The 21,875-nt window shown below is 43.1% G+C and overlaps 1 protein-coding gene across 1 annotated transcript in view; it reads left to right on the top strand.

Moving 5' to 3' along the window:
- The window catches only part of ccnc (cyclin C), a 45,171-nt gene extending 23,818 nt beyond the window's left edge, over positions 1–21,353 (top strand). The window contains exons 7-12 of the mRNA XM_078542313.1: positions 3,831–3,866; positions 4,323–4,414; positions 6,512–6,579; positions 7,964–8,043; positions 19,723–19,841; positions 20,350–21,353. Coding sequence (XP_078398439.1) covers positions 3,831–3,866; positions 4,323–4,414; positions 6,512–6,579; positions 7,964–8,043; positions 19,723–19,841; positions 20,350–20,404 — 450 coding nt within the window. The 3' untranslated portion in view covers positions 20,405–21,353. The remainder of the gene's footprint in view (positions 1–3,830; positions 3,867–4,322; positions 4,415–6,511; positions 6,580–7,963; positions 8,044–19,722; positions 19,842–20,349) is intronic.
- Positions 21,354–21,875: the final 522 nt, after the last annotated feature.

Here is a 21,875-nt window from a genome sequence, read left to right as displayed (position 1 = left end):
CAAAAGACATTCAATAAGGTGCCACATGAAAAGGTTACCATACAGCATAAGAGCTTATGGTGTTGGGGGTGACATATTAGCTTGGACAGAGAACTGGCTAACTAATAGGAAACAGAGTCAGGATAAAAAGGGCATTTTTTAGGATGGCAAACTAACTAGTGGAGTGCCACAAGGATCAGTGCTGGGCCTTCAACTATTTATGATCTATATAAATAACTTGGATGAAGGGGCTGAGTGTATTGTAGTCAAATTTGCTTACAATACAAGATAGGTTGTGAGGGGGATACAAAAGGATATAGATAGGTTATGCATGTGGGCAGAAATTTGGCAGATAAGTATAATGTGGGAAAATGTGAGGTTGTCCACTTTGGCGGAAAGAGTGGAAAAGCTGAATATTATTTAAATGGAGAGAGATTGCAGAATGCTGTGGTACAGAGGGATCTGGGTATCTTTGTACATAAATCACCAAAAGTTAGCATGTAAAAGCAGTCCTTTTCTTCTTGGCATAGCAGCACCTATTGTGGGTTCTCTTTTCCTGACTCCTTTTGTCTGAAACAAAAACAGAAAATGTTGGAAAAACTCAGCAGGTCTAACAACATCTGTGGAGAGAAAAAAAATCAGAGTTAACGTTTCGAGTCCTTATGACTCTTCTTCAGAGCTAAAGAGAAGTAAAACTGTAATGAAAGTTATACTAGGAAGGATGGAGCAGGTGAAGCTGGATAGAAGGCCAGTGATAGTTGGAGGAAAATGAGAGATTGCCAGGGGTGTTAATGATTGTGGTACTGGCTAAAGGAGGTGCTGATGGTGGCATTAAGGTCAGAAAGCAGAATGTGATAATGGCAGGACAAGGGTAAGCAGTCTGGAAAGAATATGAACAAGTGACAGATGGTCCTTGTTGGGGTGGGGTGGGGTGGGGGGAGGGGACGGTGGTGGGAAAAAAGATTAAAAATAGGATAAAAGGTGGGGATAAAACAATGAATAAAAATGAAAATAAAATAATAAGTGGATTAAAAAAAATGAAAAAATAAAATTTAGAAATGAGAATGAATATTGAAAAAAGGGGATAAAAAGGGGGTGAGGATGGAGGAGAGAGTTTATGATCTGAAGTTGTTGAACTCAATGTTAAGTCTGGAAGGCTGCAAAGTGCCTAATCGGAAGATGAGGTGCTGTTCCTCCAGTTTACGTTGGGCTTCACTGGAACATTGCAGCAGGCCAAGGACAGACATGTGGGCATGAGAGCAGGGTGGTGTGTTGAAATGGCAAGTGACAGGAAGGTATGGGTCATGCTTGCAGACAGACCGAAGGTGTTCTGCAAAGCGGTCACCCAGTCTGCGTTTGGTGTCTCCAATGTATAGCAGACCACATTGGGAGCAGTGAATGCAGTAGACAGTAGTCCTTTTTGTTTGCCTGATTCAGGGTCAGCAGCAGTAAGGCCAGCTGTCTTTCCTCTTTGTCCAGGTGTTAAAGCTCTTATCTGTGTATGAATAAGTTTTTTGACCTGGGCCCCTGTCCCCAAGACAACAAGTCACATGGGCTTATCGCTGGGCACAGTTCAATACGACTTCACACATTTCTCTCTCTCTCTCTCCCCGCCCGCCCCCCCCCCCCCCCCCCCCAACACATCCCCTGTTCCAGGGCATTCTTTATTACCTTAAATTAAAAGAGACAGTTTAAAACATAACCATCTTATCAGGTCTAGCAGCCATAACAGGTGATCTTATTGAAACATAGATTCTGAGGAGGCTTGACATGGCAGATGCTGAGAAGATGTCCCCCTGGTGGGGAAACCTGAAATTAGGGGTACAGTTTAAAAATTATGGGTCTTCTCTTTTAAGACGGAGGTGAGGAGGAATTTCTTCTGAGGGTCATTAATCCTTGGAATTCTCTTCCCCAGAGACCAGTGGAGGCAATTGAATATATTTAAGGCAGAGTTAGACAGATTTTTGATCTGCAAGGGACTCGAATGTTATGGGGGCTGACAGGAAAGTGGAGTTAAAACTATAATCAGATCAGACGTGATCTTATTGAATTACAGGACACGTTCGAAAGGCTGAATGGTCGTCTCCAGCTGCTGCTTTATTCTCCATCCCGGTCCCAGTCTGACCTTGCTGTCCTTGTTTGCCTGTCTTGTTTTAATGAAGCTCAGTGGAAATGTTTGAAGAACAGCATCTTATCCTTCGATCAGGCACTTTACAGCCTTCTGGACTCTATGTTGAGTTCAACAGTTTCAGCTCATAATCACTGCTCCAGTTTTTTTTTGGAAAAGCGGGGCTGTAGTTTTGTTGTTGCTATTTACACCTCCCGTATACCCGTCTTTTTGTTTCTTCACTGGTCCTGTTGCTATTCCCTTTTGTCTTGCACCATTTCTCCTGTATCACTTAATCAACCCTGCCCTCCACCCTATCACAGACTTTCCTTTTTTGTTTTTCCTCTCCATCCCTTTTCCTGCCTCCGTATTTGCTTCAAATCTGGTATATCTCTAACTTTTTCCAGTTCCGATTAAAGGTCCATGATCTGAAATGTTAACTATTTCTCTTTCCACAGATGCTGCCAGACCTGCTGAATATTTCCACTGTTTTCTTTTTTTAAATTTCAGATTTGGAGCATCCACAGTATTTCGCTTTTTCAAAATATTCAAAGTGTGTCAATTAGAAATTTAATTAGGTGTTTGGATAGGATAAAATAGCTATTACTCTTATTTATATGACCGATTATAGAGACAGAAGAAATTCCAAAAAGGAACGTTAGAGTGCAGTTAATATATTGCAAAAGCAAAATACTGAGAATGCTAAAAAGCTTAGAAATACTCAGCAGGTCAGGCAGCACCTGTGGAGAGAGAAACAGAGTTAATGTTTCGGGTCAATTACCTTTCATTAAATCATTGGTCTGAAATGTTATCTCTCTTCTCTCCAAAGATGTGGCCTGACTTGCTTCGTATCTCCATTTTTTGTTTTTATTTAAAGTATTAAATATGCCCAATTAGAAATTATGCCAGTTTTAATCGCTGCACCATTGTCCGCTGTGCTTTCTTGAATCCCCTGCCTAAGCCCCTCTGCCTCACGACCCCTATCTCCTCTTTTAAGACATTCCATAAAACTCACATCATTGACCATGTACTAATATCTCATTGTGTCAAATTTTTTGCTACACCATGGAACTTTATACTATGTTAGTAGCACTATATAAATGAAAGTATTGTGCTGAGTGAATGAGATTAATGTTTTAATCTCTAGCCGATGTGGTGCATTACTCTGGCTACATATGCTGCATTGAAAATTTCTGTTGCATCTGGTGGGGAAGTCTGTACAGTTTTTTTTGTTCTTATTCTGTCTTGCCATTTGGTGTGCAGGATTTAATTTGTTCAGTTTGCTATTGCCAAAATAATTCTTAAAATGAAGATAGAAAAATAAAATATCTTTATTTTGTGAATTATTTTCTTTCCATTCTTTTAGGTTTCCCTGGAGCGTATACAGTTGTACTAATGTGTGCTTGTGAAATAGCTGCTCCCAGACCTCTGTGTTGTTCCCAAACAAATGCTACTGTGTTGTGCTTGTGTGTGTGAATTTCTCACCTATTCCTGCTATCACTGCTCCAGAAATAGACACCTGATAAACAGTGAGTGGAATAATTTCTGATCACAGTGGCTTTTAAGATGCTTATTGTTTCCTATCCTTTCCTTTCTCCTTCAAAAAAAATTTCACCTACAGATAGGCAGCAGAGTCATCAAGGTGTTTAAAAGCATCTATTTATGGAATCCCTGAACAATATGAATATTTCTAACTTTGCAGAAGTGCTTTTACTAATGAAAGCTTTTATTTAATGTTTTGCAGATATTGGAATGTGAATTTTATTTGTTAGAGTTAATGGTAAGTGCTCTGGCTTTTTTTATATTTGTCAGGGTGTGTTAGATCTGGAAACAAGACCACTCCCCTATTTAAGGCACCCATTGTCAATGTCAACATTCCTAAGTCAATTGTAGATGTAAAACAAACTTCCTTCTACTTTATCGTAACAGTGTGTCTCATCTCCAAACTTCAATATCAGTGTAACACTGACATCCTTGTGACCCCTCTGAATGAGATTTCGATGTAAATAGATCAGTACTGTCACTGAGGCAACTATAAAATGACCAAATAAATTTCAAGTATAACCCTCACAGCCATAAACATAGGAGATTTCCATCTCTTCACTTTGGCCTGGATTCGAGCTCTGATCCCAGAGGTGAAAAAATATTTTGCTAACCCACTGTAGCTTTGGCTTTCTTTTGAAACTTTTGGCAATTGCATGCCAGCTAATTAATACTATTTGGTGTTCTTTCTTAGGATTGTTGTCTAATAGTATACCATCCATATAGACCATTGCTACAGTATGTACAAGATATGGGACAAGAAGACATGCTGCTGCCATTAGCATGGTAAGATCTAATGATCAGCACTCTTGTTATGCATCTATGCTAGTAATGGATTAAAATATATGGGTTTACTTTGTTAACGGATATTGATTTAATTTCGTATTTTATATTTATAAATGTTAGGAATTTTTGTCTAGCTCTTTTCCCTTCCAACAAAATGCTTTCTTCAGCAAGATAATTTACATTTTTATATAGTGCCTTATCACATTGTCAGGACTTCTCAAAGCTCATTACAACCAATATATTAATTGTAGGACTATTATTGATATATAAGCAATAATAATAAGCAGTGAGGTTGAGTGTCTTGGGCTACAGGAAGATATAGATGGAATGGTCAAATGGGCAGATAAGTGGCAGATGAATTTAACCCTGAAAAGTGTGAGGTGATACACTTTGGAAGGAGTAATTTGACAAGGAAGTATTCAATGAATGGCATGGCACTAGGAAGTTCTGAGGAACAAAGGGACCTTGGCGTGTATGTCTATAGATCTCTGAAGGCAGAGGGGCACGTTAGTGGGGTGGTGAAAAAGGCAATCAAGGCATAGATTACAAAAGTAAGGAGGTTATGTTGGAGTTGTATAGAACCTTGGTGAGGCCATAGCTGAAGTACTGTGTGCAGTTCTGGTCACCACATTATAGGAAGGATGTGATTGCACTGGAGTGGGTGCAGAGGAGATTCACCAGGATGTTGCCTGGGATGAAACATTTAAGTTATGGAGAGAGGTTGGATAGACTTGGGTTGTTTTCATTGGAGCAGAGAAGACTGAGGGGGCAACCTGATTGAGGCGTACAAGATAATGAGAGGCATGGACATGGTGGATAGGGAGCAGCTGTTCCCCTTAGTTGAAGGGTCAGTCACAAGGGGGCATATGTTCAAGGTGAGGGGCAGGAGGTTTAGGGGGGATGTGAGGAAAAACTTTTTTACCCAGAGGGTGGTGATGGTCTGGAATGTGCTGCCTGGGAGGGTGGTGGAGGCGGGTTGCCTCACATCCTTTATAAGGTACCTAGATGAGCACTTGGCATGTCATAACATTCAAGGCTATGGGCCAAGTGCTGGTAAATGGGATTAGGTTGGTAGGTCAGTCACGTGTCGGTGCAGACCCAATGGGCCAAGAGGTGTCAGCTGTGGCTCAGTTCATAGCACCCTCGCCTTTGAATCAGAAGGTTGTGGGTTCATGTCCCACTCCCGGAAAACCAAGAACTGTGAATGTACTCGAAAGAGTTGAAAAAAGGACCCAATGGGCCAAAGGGCCTCTTCTGCACTGTGATTCTGGGAATAATGTGATGGGTGGTTGTACAGAATGGAGTTGTTCGTGATCAATACTGCTGAACTCTAGTTCTAAGACTTGTGTGTTAAAACATTTCATGGAACTTTTCCACTTAAAGTTGTATGTTGCATGTTTAATGTGAAACATAGATGATGAACAGCTCATTAACAATCTGCCTACTGTATGAGCATACCTACCAAAATGCCATGACACGTAAAGAAGAAAGAACTTGCATTTGTATAGTACCTTCCATGTCTTCAAAATATCCCATACCGCTTCACACCCAATGAATTACATTTGAAGTGCAGTCACTGTTTTGTGGAGAAATATGGCAGCCAATTTGCACACAGTAGCTGGATAAGTGATTGATTAATCTGATTTGGTGGTATTGGCTGTTCGGCAGGACACTGAGAAAACTCCCTGCTCTTCTTCGGAAATGTGCCATGGGATCTTTTACGACCACCTGAACAGACAGACAGAGCCTCGTCTGAAAGATGGCATCTGTAACAATGCAGCACTACCTCAGTACTGCACTGAAGTGTCACCCTAGATTATGTGGGCCAGTCCTGGAGGTGAGACTACTAGCAACTGAGCCAAAGATAAATGAAACATTTTTTTTTATATATACCTGCTACTTACTTGCAGGAGCACATACCAGAAATTGACTGGTATTTAGGTTAGGTGTAGATATGCTACTGCCAATGAGCTTTTGGGTTCTGGCAATAAGTCTTATTGGAAATAGCATTGCTTAGCTTATAAGACAGATCAGTTATAAATCTTTGTAGCTACATTCAGGAGTATCTTTTTAAACTACATGCCTTAATCTGCACAGGAGGATAGTGAATGACACCTACAGGACAGACCTATGCCTCATGTATCCTCCATTCATGATAGCCTTGGGTGAGTATGGAGTCACTGGACTTGACATAAAGTTTGTTGGGTATCATCATTAAATCTAAATTTGTTCTTTCAATGATTTCTGAATGGATGTTTTCAACGTGCTTTAATAAATTTATAGTTCCCTGCGAATTAATACTAATAAAATCACTAGCACTTCACGATAGGAAACAGGAAAAATATTTTATACTTTGTTAACAATTGAGCTACAAGTAATATATTTGGAAATTAGGTTTGAATAGAATATTGGGATTAAAATAAGGAACATGATTTATTTTGAAAGAAATTATGCTCGAGTCGGTGAGCATTTCAGAGTTATTTGTGTTACACAGATGAATACGATAAATTTATACTTTCTTTTTACATGGTGTAATTAAGGAAGGGAGGGATAATAGTGTTTTGTTGTACATTAGCCATTGATAGCATTTTGATCATAAGATTAAATGAATAACCAACAGTGAAGTATGTGGTCTAAAAGCTAGTTGCTACATTTTATAATTTTTGTTTGTAGTTCCCACATTACAGTGACACTAAACAGAGTTAGTGGTTGACTGAATAGATTTTTGGACCTAACTATCTACCTCTGAAATCTCTTGATTTCAGACAAACTGCAGATCACCAGACCTCAGTCCTGTAGTTCAAGTTTGAAAAGGCAAAGTTTAGAGGAAATAGAAGAAAAAAACTTTCAAAACACTTCTGTTTTCCCTCCTGACTGCAAAGGTTGAGCCAATTTCAGAAGGCTAAAGATCAGCTAAACTACATGTTGTGACATCATGATGTTACCATCATAGAAATCCCCACAAGCCCAAATCAGGTTTTGGAGGTGCCTGCGTGCATGGAGCCTTGAAACCTCAAATTCACTGCTCGATTCCCTGGCCAAGTACGTGCACTCTCTAAATTAATTAACAAAATAGTACTAACTATCATAAACTGCTAGGCTGTCCACCCACTTAGATTTTTTTTAAAAGTGTCTGTTTACCTGTGTTTTAATATTCTACTTAATTCATGAACTGTATTCTAATGTATCAGGGTCACTGCAATTATTTTTGACTTTCCTGCTTTCTTTTTCAAATTGTAGGTGCAAGTCATGTTTCTGAGACCCACATAGAAACACAAATGGTCGTCTTTTGCTTGCTCACTTTTATATAAAAGGAATGATCAGTGAGAGAATCACATTTGCACACACCCTTTTAAGTTAGCATATGGATATGTTAGTACCACTTAGAATTTAGACCATGTGATTAACAACGAAGTTTAGTGTTTGGTTTCATGTTGGGAATGCTGCAAGCACATAGTTTTACATATACATTGCTATAGTGAAGGAAACATGTAAAATATAAAGAGAAACAAATAGTAAGTTGAATTTGGTTTGATTTTCCTTTTACAGCCTGTTTGCACGTGGCATGTGTGGTCCAGCAAAAAGATGCACGTCAGTGGTTTGCTGAGCTGTCAGTGGATATGGAGAAGGTGATGCAAATGTGTAGTAATCAAATTGATTGTCTATATTGTCTTCTAATTTTCCAATTTTCAAAGTAGTTTTGGAAGGAATTGTTTTAAAATATGAAACATAACCAGATATTACGAAGTATTGATTATTACTAGGTAGGTTTGTATTATTGCACCAATTGTCTAGTCCTTCACATAATTTGTCAAGAGGACATCCACTTGTAGTCATTAAGAAAGTAGAATAAAAGTACCCTCTCAAACTCCAGTACACATTATAGAAGATACATGGGAACATTTTAAATCTTGTGTTCATATATTAATTCTATTATATTAATCTCTATTGCAGTTAATGGTATCACATTACTACTGTGTAATTCCTCCTTTACCCCCAGTATTCTGCATAGTTATTGCAATTGATACATTTTCAAATCTGTTTTTCTTTAACGTTACTAATTAATTTTCCATTACATTGTTCACAAAGTATCAAGGGTTTGGTGGTGTGAGATGAAGCACCTACTTGTAGTATGTGAGAGTTTGTGGACAGCAAGACTATCCCAGACTGTTGCATCTATAGGGTATGTCTCTGCCTCGAATCACAGCAGCTTGGAGTTGTTAAGGTGGAGTGAGTTACAGACACTTAACACATAGGGGAGGGAGAGGAATTTCTGGATAGTTTACTCACACCTCAAGGGTAAAGCACAGGTCTGGGAAGGGGAGAGTTGACTGTCAATTAATAAGGTACGGTGAAATGTGGGGGGATAGAGGAAGAGACCACGCAAATGCTGGTCCTGGCTAACGGAACCAATGTATTTGCTACCTCTGAGAGTAAAGAAAGAGAGAGCGCAGAGGACAGCCACAATGCTGACCTAGGTATCACAGTGCAGTGGACTGACCAAAGGTGGGAGCAGCAGAATAGAAACATAGATGTAGAGCATTTGATATTGAGGGGGATGGATAGCATCCTCTGCAGCAAGAGTTGAAGGGTGAATTGCTTAGCTGTTGCAAGGGGATGGAACATCTCAGCGTGATTGAAAAGAAATTTGGAACGGGAGGGGGCAGAACCAGTTGTCATGACCTAAGGCCAATGAGATAGGGAGGAAAAGTGATGAGGTCCTGCTGAGGGACTACTAAGAGGTAGGAGCTAACTTAAAAGCTAATTCAAGGGTAATATTACCTGAGCCATTTAGAAATTGGCATAGGGACAAATGGATTATGAAAATTAACATGTGACTAAAGGACTGGTATGGGAAACGGGAGTTCCATTTCATGGGATACTAGCACCAACACTGGGACAGGAAGGAACTGTACCCCTGGAACTGGCGTCACCTGAACTCCATTGGGATTCAGGTCCTGGCTGAAAGGATAAATGGAACTGTAGAAAGCATTTTCAACCAATACCTATAGGGCTCACACAGAAACAGAAATAAAAATTGCCTAAAGACTGAAAAAGGAACGCAAACAAAGTCTAGGCTATCAATAATGTTAAGGGTATATTTAAAAAATTAGCTTCAGAAAGAAATATAGGAAATAATAACGAAACAACTAATCAAAAAACAACAGAAGTGATTTAAAAAAGTAAAGTGATAAGTTAAAATGTCTTCCAGAACTTCAGGCTGTAAAGGCAGGCCAGGGACCATTGCCAAATTTATAGTTCTGTACACTGATATACGTGGCATAATAAATAAAACCAGTGAATTAGAAGTGTAAATTTGCCTCAAGCTGGGCATGAATGGGAAATAAATTTTCTGGGTTATAAGGTCAGAAAGGAAAGGGAACCAGAAGAGGAGGAGGAGTACCCAGTGCATTTTCTACATGGCAAGTAGCCAGGAGCTGTAGGATGAGCAGAGAGATTTGGATAAAAAAGTCATTGCAAATTAGTGGACAAAAGACCAAAGTTGCAAAAAAGGCTGATGGAATTTTTGCCTTTATCTTGAGGGCTGATATACAAAGGGGTGGAAGTTATGACACAGCTATAATAGAGCTCTGGTTCAACCCATATGGAATACTGCATTCAATTCTGGGCATGACTGCAGGAAGGATATATTGGCCTTGGAGTGGATGCAGCACAGATTCACCAGAATGATATGGTGGCTATAAGACTTATTATCGAGGACAAGTTGCATAGACTAAACATGTATGTGGCGGCCAACTGCAGCGCCTCCCTCTGCAAGATCTGCAAACAGGAAGGGCACCAGACAAAAGACTGCAAACAGGCCAAGTGCTGCAACCTGTGTGGCGAGGCAGGTCACCTCTACAGGACCTGCCCCAAACGCTGCCGTACTTACGCACAGGCAGCCAAAGCCGACCAGGGGGAAGCAGAAGAAATGTTTCGTGTCACTCCAACCACCAAGGCCCCCAGGGAGCTCAACGGGACAAAGGAGGACACAGAGAGAGACAAGGTGGAGAAAGAGATCGAGGCAACAGAGAGCCAATCAGCAGCACTACCCCCTGTACCTCCCAGTCCTCAGGACAGCGAATCAATGGAGGAGGAGGCAGCAGTGGAAAAGCAGCAGGGGGAGTGGCGGACGGTGAAGAACAAGAAAAGTAAGAGGGAGCGAAGAAGAAGCAAAGGCGTTTCCCAGAGAAGCGGCAAGAGGCGTCTCCCATCCGACACGGATGACAAGGGCAGCAGCTCTTCGGATGATGAAGTGCCAGGGCGGCACCGACAGAAGAGGCGGCAAAGCTCCAGGGCGTTGGAGGACGAGACACCCGAGCTCCAGAAAATTGGAGACAACAAGGAGACCAGCGCACCCCAACTTTGCCTGCAACCTGAGGAGGCCAGTGCACCACAGCCCCTGGAATCTGGGAGCAGTGAGGCAATCATCGCACCCCAGCTCCAGGAAGCCGGGAACAGCAACACCCCAGAGGGGGTGAGTTTTGGAGAAGCTTCTCCAGCAAAGGTCATCTCAAAACCCGCTCTCTACGTGAACCTCCAGATGCCACCGGAGCAGAACACGGCCAAGGAGATCTACCTCAGCCCATCCAAAGTGAAGGAATTTGAGCTCACTACGGGTATGAAGGAGCAGACTAAAGGTCTGGGACTCTCAGAGACAGTGGGTTTGGTAGGAGAATAAATGCTTTAAAATGGGTTTAAAGATTGTATCCATAAATGTGCGTAGCATTAAATCTACTACGCGATGTGTTGCGACCTTGGACTACCTAGCCAAGGTCAAAGCTGACCTGTTGTTTCTGCAGGAGTGTGCGATACCGCACCTCAGCTCCTACAGGCAATGGTCACGATGGTGGTCCCACGGGCCATCGATCTGGTCGGGCGGAAACGACTCTCGTTCCTCCGGCCTGGGTATTCTGCTGCGGGGAGGCAACTTCACCGTCTCCGAGGTCAAGGAGGTGGTGGGCGGGCGACTCCTCGTAGCAGACGTAATGTACAAGAACGCTCCACTCCGGTTAATTAACGTGTATGGCCCGGCACAAGGGGCTGAGCGGCTGGAGGTTTTTCAGCAGCTCCCACTGCTGCTGGCGACCTCCAGGCCGGTCATTCTGGGCGGGGACTTCAACTGCATCATCGATGCGGCCGGACGATCCGGCAGGGCCGGCAGCGGATTGGACGCTACGTCCAGATCCCTGATGGAAACAGTTAAGGATGCCAAGCTGCACGACGTCTTCAGCAACCCTGCAGACGGAGCGCAGCGTAGATACACCTGGTCGCGGCCAGACGGGTCCATTCGTTCCAGGATAGACTTCCTGTTTGTGTCCCGTGCATTCACAGTCAGATCCACCGAGGTCAAGCCGGTGTTCTTCTCTGACCACTGCCTCCTACTGGCGGACTGCCACTTGGAGAAGGACCTGAGGGTGGGCAGGGGGGCATGGAAGCTAAATGTGCAACTGCTGACCCCAGAGAACATTGAGGAGCTCAAGAGGGATTACAAAGGTTGGAGAACCGTGAAACCCCTCTTTGAGTCCCTGACACACTGGTGGGAAGCGATCAAGGGAAGCATCAAGAGGTTTTTCATCCTCAAAGGCACCCAGAAAGCTAGAAAGGAACAGAGGAAAATGTCCCGACTCCAGAAAAAGATGCAGAATCTGCTCCGGCTGCAGTCGATGGGGGTCGATGTCAAGGAGGAGCTCCAAGAGGTGAAGGGCCAGCAAGCCTCGCACTTTGCCTCGGAGGCCTCCAAGATCATCTTCCGTTCCAGAGTCCGCTCCGTGGAGCAGGATGAGACGTGCTCACGTTTCTTCTTCCAAAAGGTACACAGAGAGCGCTCTGTGATCAGCAGCCTGAAGGAAGAAGACGGCTCAGTAAAGTCATCACGGTCCGACATTCTGAGGATCAGCAAATCCTTTTATGCCGGATTGTATGACGTGAAGCCCACGGACAGCACGGCCTCCCAGTCCTTCCTGTCCTCTATCACGGAGGTCTTAGACCACAGTACGCGGGAGAGCCTGGACAAACCGCTAACTCCTGATGAACTGACTAAGGCCCTCGAGTCCTTCGAGAAGAATAAAACCCCCGGAAGCGACGGCTTGCCGGCGGAGTTGTATTCGGCTCTGTGGGACTTGATCGGCCCAGACCTGCTAGGAGTGTACGAGAGTATGCTCCTGGCCGGTAGTATGTCAGAATCCATGAGGAAAGGCATCATCACCCTCATCTACAAGCACAAGGGGGAAAGGGAGGAAATTAGAAATTGGCGACCCATTTCACTGTTGAATATGGACTATAAGATTCTGTCCAAGGTCATCGCCATTCGGGTCAAATCCGCTCTGGAATTGGTGATTCACCCTGACCAGACCTGCTCTGTGCCAGGCAGGAAGATCTCTGACAGCCTGGCGCTGCTCAGGGATACGATTGCCTATGTACAGGACAGGGGTGTGGATACCTGCCTCATCAGCTTGGATCAGGAGAAGGCCTTTGACAGAATATCGCACACCTACATGGGGGATGTGCTCTCCAAAATGGGGTTTGGGGAGGGAATTCGAAATTGGATCCAACTGCTCTACACTAACATCAGTAGCGCAGTCTCAATCAATGGGTGGGAAACAGATAGCTTTCCGATTAAATCTGGAGTCAGGCAGGGCTGTCCTCTCTCGCCTGTCCTTTTCGTGTGTTGCATAGAACCCTTTGCCGAGTCCATCAGGAAGGATCCGGGCATAAGAGGAGTGACGATCCCAGGCAGTGGAGGCACTCAGGTAAAAGCCTCCCTGTACATGGACGACGTCGCCGTCTTCTTCTCGGATCCGCTGTCGGTGCGCAGACTGATGCACATCTGCGACCAGTTCGAACTGGCCTCGGGAGCCAAGGTAAATCGTGGGAAGAGCGAGGCCATGTTCTTTGGGAACTGGGCTGACCGATCCTTTGTCCCCTTCACTGTCAGGGCTGACGGCCTGAAGGTGCTGGGGATATGGTTCGGAGGGACCGGGGCATGCGTTAGAAACTGGAAGGAGCGAGTGGCTATGGTGAAAAGGAAACTGGGCATGTGGGAGCGACGCTCCCTCTCCATTGCGGGTAAGAACCTGGTCATCAGGTGTGAGGTACTCTCGCTGTTGTTGTACGTGGCGCAGGTCTGGCCCATCCCAGACTCCTGCGCGATGGCGATCACTCGAGCCATCTTCCGCTTTATCTGGAGGTCGAAAATGGATCGTGTCCGCAGGGACGCGATGTACAAGCCTCTAGATAAAGGGGGAAAAAACGTGCCCAACATCGCCCTCATACTGATGGCCACCTTTGTGTGTGGCTGCATCAAGCGGTGCGTAGACCCTCAGTACGCAAACACCAAGTGTCACTACGTGCTGAGGTTCTACCTGTCCCCGGTGTTGCGAAGGATGGGTCTGGCCACGCTGCCGCGGAACGCTCCAAGTAGTTGGACCGTGCCGTACCACCTGTCCCTGGTGGAAAAATTTATGCAGAGAAACACCTTTGACCACAAGTCCATCAGGCAGTGGTCAGCACGTAACGTCCTAGAGGCCCTGAGGGAAAAAGAGAGGGTGGACCCTGTGGGATGGTTCCCCGAGCAGACTGTCAAAGTCATTTGGCAGAATGCCTCATCGCCAGAACTTTCCAACAAGCACCAAGACGTAGCTTGGCTGGTGGTGAGAAAGGCCCTCCCCGTCAGATCCTTCCTACACGCCAGGAGGCTCACCCCCTCTGCACGTTGCCCTCGAGGTGGCTGTGGTGGGGAAGAGACCGTTGTTCACCTCCTTGTGGATTGTGCCTTTGCAAAGAAAGTCTGGAGAGAGATGCAGTGGTTGCTGTCGAGGTTCATCCCGAGCAGTTCTGTGACACAGGACTCTGTGCTCTACGGGCTGTTCCCAGGGACACACACCGAGACAAACATCAACTGCAGCTGGAGGATCATCAACTCGGTGAAAGACGCGCTTTGGTCTGCCCGAAACTTGTTGGTCTTCCAGCGCAAAGAGTTGTCCCCGACCGATTGTTGCGGACTGGCACAATCCAAAGTCCAGGACTACGTGCTGAGGGACGCACTAAAGCTTGGGGCAGCTGCCGCAAAGGCGCAATGGGGAAGGGTCGCTGTCTAAGACCTTTCTACCACAGCGCACCGAGAGACTGGGAACTGTTTAGAGCCCCTCGGGCTGTACAGATCAAAATGAAAGGCTGTAAATGATTGTAATATTGTTTGTACTGATGCACCTGGTGATACATTTTGTAAAAGTTTAACCTGGATTGTACCCTTGTAATGTTGTTTTTGAAATGGTTTGGAATGTGATTGAAGATATTTTATGAATAAAGTATATTTTTACAAAAAAAAAAAAAATCACTTTGAATATAGATGGTTAATGGATGATATAATTGAGATGTTTAATATGATTAAAGGAGTTGATAGGGTAGATTAATTATTTTCTCCAATTCCAGAACAAGGGGTGCATAATTAAAGCTAAGTTGTTCAGGGGTGCTGTCAGGAAGCACTTCTTCACACAAAATGTATTGGAAATCTGGAATACTTCCTCAAACTGCTGTTGAGGCTAGGTCAATTTTGAAATTTCAAAACTGAAATAGATTTTTTTAGGCAAGGGTATTGCAATATGTATTAAAGGGGAAGCTAAACAAACGTTTGAGGGAGAAGGGAAGAGATGGGTTATGATAGTATATGTAGGTGAAGAAAGATGGGAGGAGGCTCAAGTAGAGCATAAACATTGGCATGGATTGAATAGTCTGCTCTGTTTCTGTGCCATACATCCTATGTAATCCTGTGTATTAAGGATTATGGAACCAAGGTGGCTGGTGGAGTTAAAATATGGATCAGCCATGATCTAATGGAAGAGTGGAGAGGGGCTGAATGACTTACTCTTGTTGCCATGTTTGAGAGTTTCTCTTCTGAAGTTGTACTCTGGATATCCTATTGTGCCTGACTACACAGCGTAGCTCTGATATTTGTTAGAATTTCAATGTCTGAAGACCATAGATTTTAACAGAGCTGCCTCGAATTTTGTAATTTCAATCAATGTTCTGGCAGCATCCCTTTATCTTAAAGAACTTACATTCTTATAGCATCTTTCATCATCCCAGGATGTCTCAAAGCACTGCAGTCAATTAAATACTTAAAAAATTAGTCACTATTGTAGCATTAGGAAACAGGCAGCTGATCTCCACACAGGCCACACAGCAAGGTTCCATATACAGCAAAGAGATAATTAACCAATTTGTTTTAGTAATGTACACTAAGGGATAAATGTTGGCCAGCATGCTAGGAGAACTCCCCTATTCTTCTTGAAGTAGTGCCATGGGATTATTCATGTCCCTCTGAGCAGGCCGTACCTGGAAGTTGGCACCACTTGACAGTGTAGCAGTCTCGCAGTAAAGCACTGGAATGTCAACAGTTTGTGTTCCAGTCTTTGGAGTGAGGTTTGAATTCAAAACCTCCCAAGTTAGAGGCTAGAACGTGCTCACTGAACCAAGACTAGTGCCTTATGTATTGCTGAAAATAAAGATATCCTGTCGAAGCTTTTTGTCTTGCACTTAACAGGATAGATGCAAGAATGCCAAATTTCAAAGGGAACAACAACTTATACTGTATGAGAATACTAATAGGATGTTGTAGTCAAGCCAAAAAGATGTTCTGTCTTCAACACAAATGAATAACGTGGTATATGAATTTCAGTGCTGGTGCGATGCCAGGTACGTAGGCTGTACCTTCCAATGACTGGTGGATTGTAGCAAACAGCACGTTCGGCTGTTTGTAGTAGGCAGAGTACTAACTGTGCTCAACTAGTCTGTGCTTGCAAAACTTGGAACATAATGTCTAACTTTAGATGTGATTCTGCAATTGGGCAGCATTTGCTGAACAATCCCGAGTGTGCTAAGAATTACACTAACAATCAATTTTTAAATATTGCTTTGGCTTATAATGTAGCTCACTTAGGCTTGCTAGAAGCTACGTATATGCATATGCAGGGACCTGTCCTCTGCAGTTAAAAGAAATATGTCCAGACATTGCGTCTTTTTTGAATAAGTAAAAGCATGGGGACAGTTGCTTACTGCTGTATTCACCGTGGCAACATCTCAGCCAGCCATGGCAACCAATCAGCACCCATTTTCTCATTCACTAGAAATTGTTGTCCCCATTGAAATTTGGCATTCTTGCAACTGCCCTGATGAGTGTAAGCCAAAAAGCTTCAACAACATGGCTCTGTTTTTCAGCAATACTCAAGTTCTCTACCACCAAGTGACAACTAGCACCTTAGCTCAAGGATCATGTATTTAGGATGTTGCAGAGAGGAGGGGCATAGAGCAGGAGTCTGGGAGAGAATGGGTGCGTTGAGGTTTGAGCAGCTTAAATGAAGCTGATGGGTCTGGGGCTAGTGAATGCAATGGAGGGAGGGGGTCTTGACTTGGGCCTAAGGAGTGTTTGTGGGTCTGGTTTGGAATCAACGAGTGCCTATGGAGGAGGAGAGTTGGGTGGGGGAGGTGAAGGGAGAATCCTCCTCCAACATCTCTCCACTATCGTCCAGTTAGTTGGGACTGCTCTCACCTGGTTCCATCCTTATCTGTGTAATTGTAGCTAGAGAATCACTTGCAATGGCTTTTCTTCCTGCTCCCAGGCCGTTACCTCTGGTGTCTTCCCAAGGGTTGATCTTGGCTCCTTTCTATTTCTCATCTATATGCTGCCTCTCAGCAACATCATCCATTAGTTTTCACATGTATGCTGATGACACCTGGCTCTATGTTGCCATCGCCCCTCTCAACTGCCCCCTGCTGCTAAATTAGCAGACTGCTTTTCTGACCTCCAGTACTGGATGAGCAAAAATTTCCTCCAATTAAATATTGGGAAGACCGAAGCCATTGTTTTTGGCCCATGCTGCAAACTCCATTCCCTAGCTACTGATTCCTTCCCTCTCCCTGGTAACAGTCTAAGATTAATCCAGTCTATTTGCAACCTTGGTGTCACAGTTTATCCTGAAATGAGCTTCCAATCTTCATACTCATGCATTCACTAAGGTTGCCTACTTCTACCTCTGACTTTGACCCTGTCTCAGCTCATCTGCTACAACCCTTATTCATACCTTTGTTACCTTGAGATTCGACTATTCCGACATCATTTCCTGGTCGAGCAACATGTTGATTTTAAAATTCTCATCCTTGTTTTCAAATTCCTTCATGGCCTCGCTCCTCCCTAAGTGTAATTTCCGCTCTGAGGTACCCGTGCTCCTCCTAATTCTGGTCTTTTGTGAATCCTGTTTTAATTGCGCCACACTGGTGGCCATACCTTCAGTTGCCTAGGCCCTAAGCTCTAGAATAACGTTCCTATCTCTCTACTTTCCTCAAGACACCTGTTAAAACCTATCCCTTTGACCAAGCTTTTTTATCATCTGCTCCAATATCATCTTATGTGGCCCAATGTCATACTTTCTTTAATAATGCTCCTGTGAAGCACCTTGAGACGTTTCATAATATTAACAGTGTGATATAAATTCAGACTCTTTTTATTGGAGCAGTGGTGAGTGTATGGGTCTGGGAAAACTTGGAGATGAGAAGTAGGGTATAGTCTCATTTGGGTGAGCAACAGGCAGAGGCAGACTTTGACGGGAAGTTGGCAGCAACTGAAAATATAAGTGCATTTTATTTTGAATTTCTTTTTGTTGGCTATTAGCCCTTTTGGTACAGATCATTTAAAAAAAAAACAAATGTTGATAGTTGTTTCCCTCCCCCTCCTTTGTGTAAGTAAAGCCTTTCCATCAGAGAATTTCAGTAGTTTTCTCACTGAGGTCTGGTCCCATGTAGCAGCTAATTCTACAGAGATATTTCCAGTAAACATTGGGGCTATAACTTCTGAGCCCCAGGGCAGTGTAACTAAGGGTAGGCACCCCAAAGGTGTGCTGGGGGAACTCTGCCCGGGAGTTCCCAGGTAAGGTTTGCATGGCAGTTGCCTGGGAAGTGCAAACTTCCCTTGGGCAATTGCCTTGCACTGGGACCCACTCAAAAAAGTGATTTTTAAATCACAATCTTTGTATGGTTCCGACTGTGTTACATCAATAGTTACCCAGGAAAAGTTAGAATTAAAAGCAATTCTAACTTCTGGTTAACTATTGTGCAGTCCCACACTGAGACCCCCCCCGCCTCACACCCCTGAATCCCCACAGGGACTCCCCATCTCCATGAAGACTCACCCCTAACCCCCCCCCGCCACTAACCCCACATGGGATCTCCCCCACCCACCCCCATGCCCCTTCAAAGTCCCAGCTTTCACCGCCAACCACCGAGACCCTCCCCAAGGCACAACCCAACCTGACTATGCCTCCCAAAATCCATAGAACTATAAAGTTACGGCACAGAAAGAGGCCATTCAGCCCATTGTGCCTGCGTTGGCCAAAAAAAAAATTTAAAACTAGCGGCCCATTTTAATCCCACCTTCCAGCACCCAGTCTGTAGCCTTGCAGGTTACAGCACTTTAGGTACAGATCCAGGTGCCTTTTAAATGAGTTGAGGCTTTCTGCCTCCACCACCAAACCAGGCAGTGAATTCCAAACACCCACCACCCTCTGAAGAAGTATTTCCTCATGTCCCCTCTAATCCTTTTACCAATCACTCCAATTCAGTGCCCCCTGGTAATTGACCTCTCTGCTACTCTATCCAAGCCCCCCACAATCTTGTACACCCCAATCAGGTCACCCCTCCGCTTCCTCAATTCCAACAAAAATAACCCCAGCCTATCCAATCCCGCCTCATAGCTGCAATCTCCTCCGCACCCCCTCCAGAGCAATTATGACCTTCTTGTAATGTGGCAACCAGAACTGTGCACACAACTCTAGCTGTGGCCCAACCAGTGTTTCATACAGTTCCATCATCATCACCCCTGCTTTTGTATTAAAATCCCATCCCTCCAGATTCTACCCACTTACCTTATACACTTGTCTTCTCCCTGGCTTGTCAAGGATCTTTAAATTTGGCTGAACTTTTAACTTACCTGGTTATGACAACTAGTGCTGTGAAAAAAGGGGCCATGGCCTCCTTACATCCAATTAATCTGCCTTCAACACTCGGCCCTGGGGATGCACTTGCACTGCCTGGATCTCACCTGGCCTGAGTTGGAAGGTCGGGCAAGGTAGGATCAAAATATTTGAGGTAAGAAAGTAGGAGAGGAATGGCAATCCGACCTTGGTTGCTACTCTGTGGAAGTACAGGCCCATTATCTTTTATGATGTTGAGTTGTTTATGGCAACTGGAGAGAAACACAAGGCATATTACTTGGTTTTTAATTAGTTTTAACATTCTGGTTCTTGTGTGGGCAGATCCTTGAGATAATCAGAGTCATTCTAAAGCTATATGATCTATGGAAGAATTTTGATGACCGAAAAGAAATGGCTGCAATCCTCAACAAGATGCCAAAACCGAAACCACCTCCAAACAGGTAGATTGTTATAGAATGATGCAGCACAGAAGGAGGCCATTCGGCCTGTTGGTATAGTGAAAAGGACATTTTATTTAATGAAGGTTAGGTTGTCTGAAGTGGGATTTTAAATATAAAGTTAGATTTACTAAAAAAGTACTGGGGCAAAATTGTAGGACAAAGAGCTGTTTGAGTTGTTACAATATAGTGGGATTACAAGATGCAAAATGAGCTGTTTTGATTTCCCAGAAAGTGAGTTCCTAATTTCAGCTGACATCTGGAGGGTTTGATATTTCACCATGAGACAGAGGGAATATCTGGATGAGTTGCCTATACCTTCTGGCTAGATGGCAATTGTAGAGATCTAGAAGTGGGTCAGTTGACTGTCTTGACATTTGAATATTTTGAGACATGGAGAGACAAGAGAGAAAGTAGAGAAATAGCTTGCAAAAATGTTTTCATAATCTTTGCAAATCTTTTGATATTTTACTTCGTTTTAATTCATTTTCTTCCTCTTTATCATAAACAGTGAAGGAGAGCAGGGCCCTAACGGCAGTCAAAATTCAACCTACAACCAGTCCTAAGAAACTTGGCAGTTTGATATACCAAAAGATGTGGAAAGAAGTGGATTTGGACTGTCTGATACACAAGGAAATTCCCTTCACTTCATAAAGACTTCTGGCCAGTGTGTGTGGTGAAGGGAAGACACTTAGGTGTGGTTTGAGAGACTGGACACGAATTATCACAATTATTCAAAGAAAGAAAAGCTACAGAAATTACTCCTTAGAGTTGCTGCTGCAAAAACAAACACTTGAGTTTCGTTTGATCATTTATGTTTGTAACTTTGTCATGTGTTTCAGAGGGGGCATTGTACTTATTGTCCTACTCAAACTGTGCTTTAGAATTGTGTATAATCAAATCTACTCCAAATTATAAGATTCATGCAAGTTCCCCAGTTTGATTCTGATAATCCAAGAAAAAGTGAGCAATTATGGTAGACAAGGGAATGATGCGGTAGCTTAATTATATTTGTAAGCTCCTGAAAATAATTTTCAGACAGTACATTTCTTTATCCTTTAAAGAAAACTAGAAGTATTGTTTGTTTGGTACTTGAACTGATATGTGGAATTAATTTCCCATAATTTTGAAATATAATCTGTGTAGGTTGGGATAGATATATTTCTAACCATATAACCAGGTCAAGGTTAGACCTCCCACTGAAGTTTCCAGATATAATGCTAAGCATTGATCCTCCGTATTTTAAAAGCTTTGGAGTAAAACTGTTGTTTCCTCATTTTACGTCATGTGAAAAAATAAAATCTGAAGAAATACCATTTTTAAAATGGAACTTTAAAAGGAGTTATTTCTATTTTGTTAGATACAGTGGTCTATATAAAATGGTCATAGTCAATTATGGTCATATTTAGTAAGGTTAAACTTATTTTGGCTACTGTATTTGTTCAATAACTTGAACGTAGCTGACAACTTTTAAAAAAAAAATAAACTAAATGGACCAGTGCCATAGTGAGTTTATTGGCTGCTTTTTCACTGTCTTGTCATGGGTATAGCATAAACATTTGTGTATTTTCTGTTCGTCTGGCTAAATTGTGTCCCACGATACAATGATGTTTCTTTCTCCATTCCCCCACCTTTGGGTTCTATCATTTTTAAATTAAATTTGCCAGTATTTGCATGGCAACAATTTTAAATGCTGATTTTATGAAAGTATAATTGTACTAGATTATTTGTATAATTGTTGAGATTGCAGCTGTTATTCCTACATTATAAAAGTGACTAGACTTAAGTACTTAATTGACTATAAAGTGCTTTAGGACATCCTGAGGTAAAAGGCACTATATAAATGCAAGTATTTTTTATCAGGTTGCTGTTACAGAGAGTGATGCACGTATTTGTGTGGACGGGGTATTTCTACATTTGGTTCTTTGAGCCATCCTAAAACATGACTTTCAAATATCTATGACCTTACTTGGGGGGAAAAATAGCATTTTCTGAAAGTACAGTAGGAAAACAATCATGACAGAGAAAATTTCATAA

This window comes from Cetorhinus maximus, chromosome 5, assembly GCF_964194155.1.
Source record: "Cetorhinus maximus chromosome 5, sCetMax3.hap1.1, whole genome shotgun sequence".
Taxonomy (NCBI): domain Eukaryota; kingdom Metazoa; phylum Chordata; class Chondrichthyes; order Lamniformes; family Cetorhinidae; genus Cetorhinus; species Cetorhinus maximus.
Note: the sequence above shows the minus strand (reverse complement) of the source record. Positions and strands in the feature narration are given on the sequence as shown.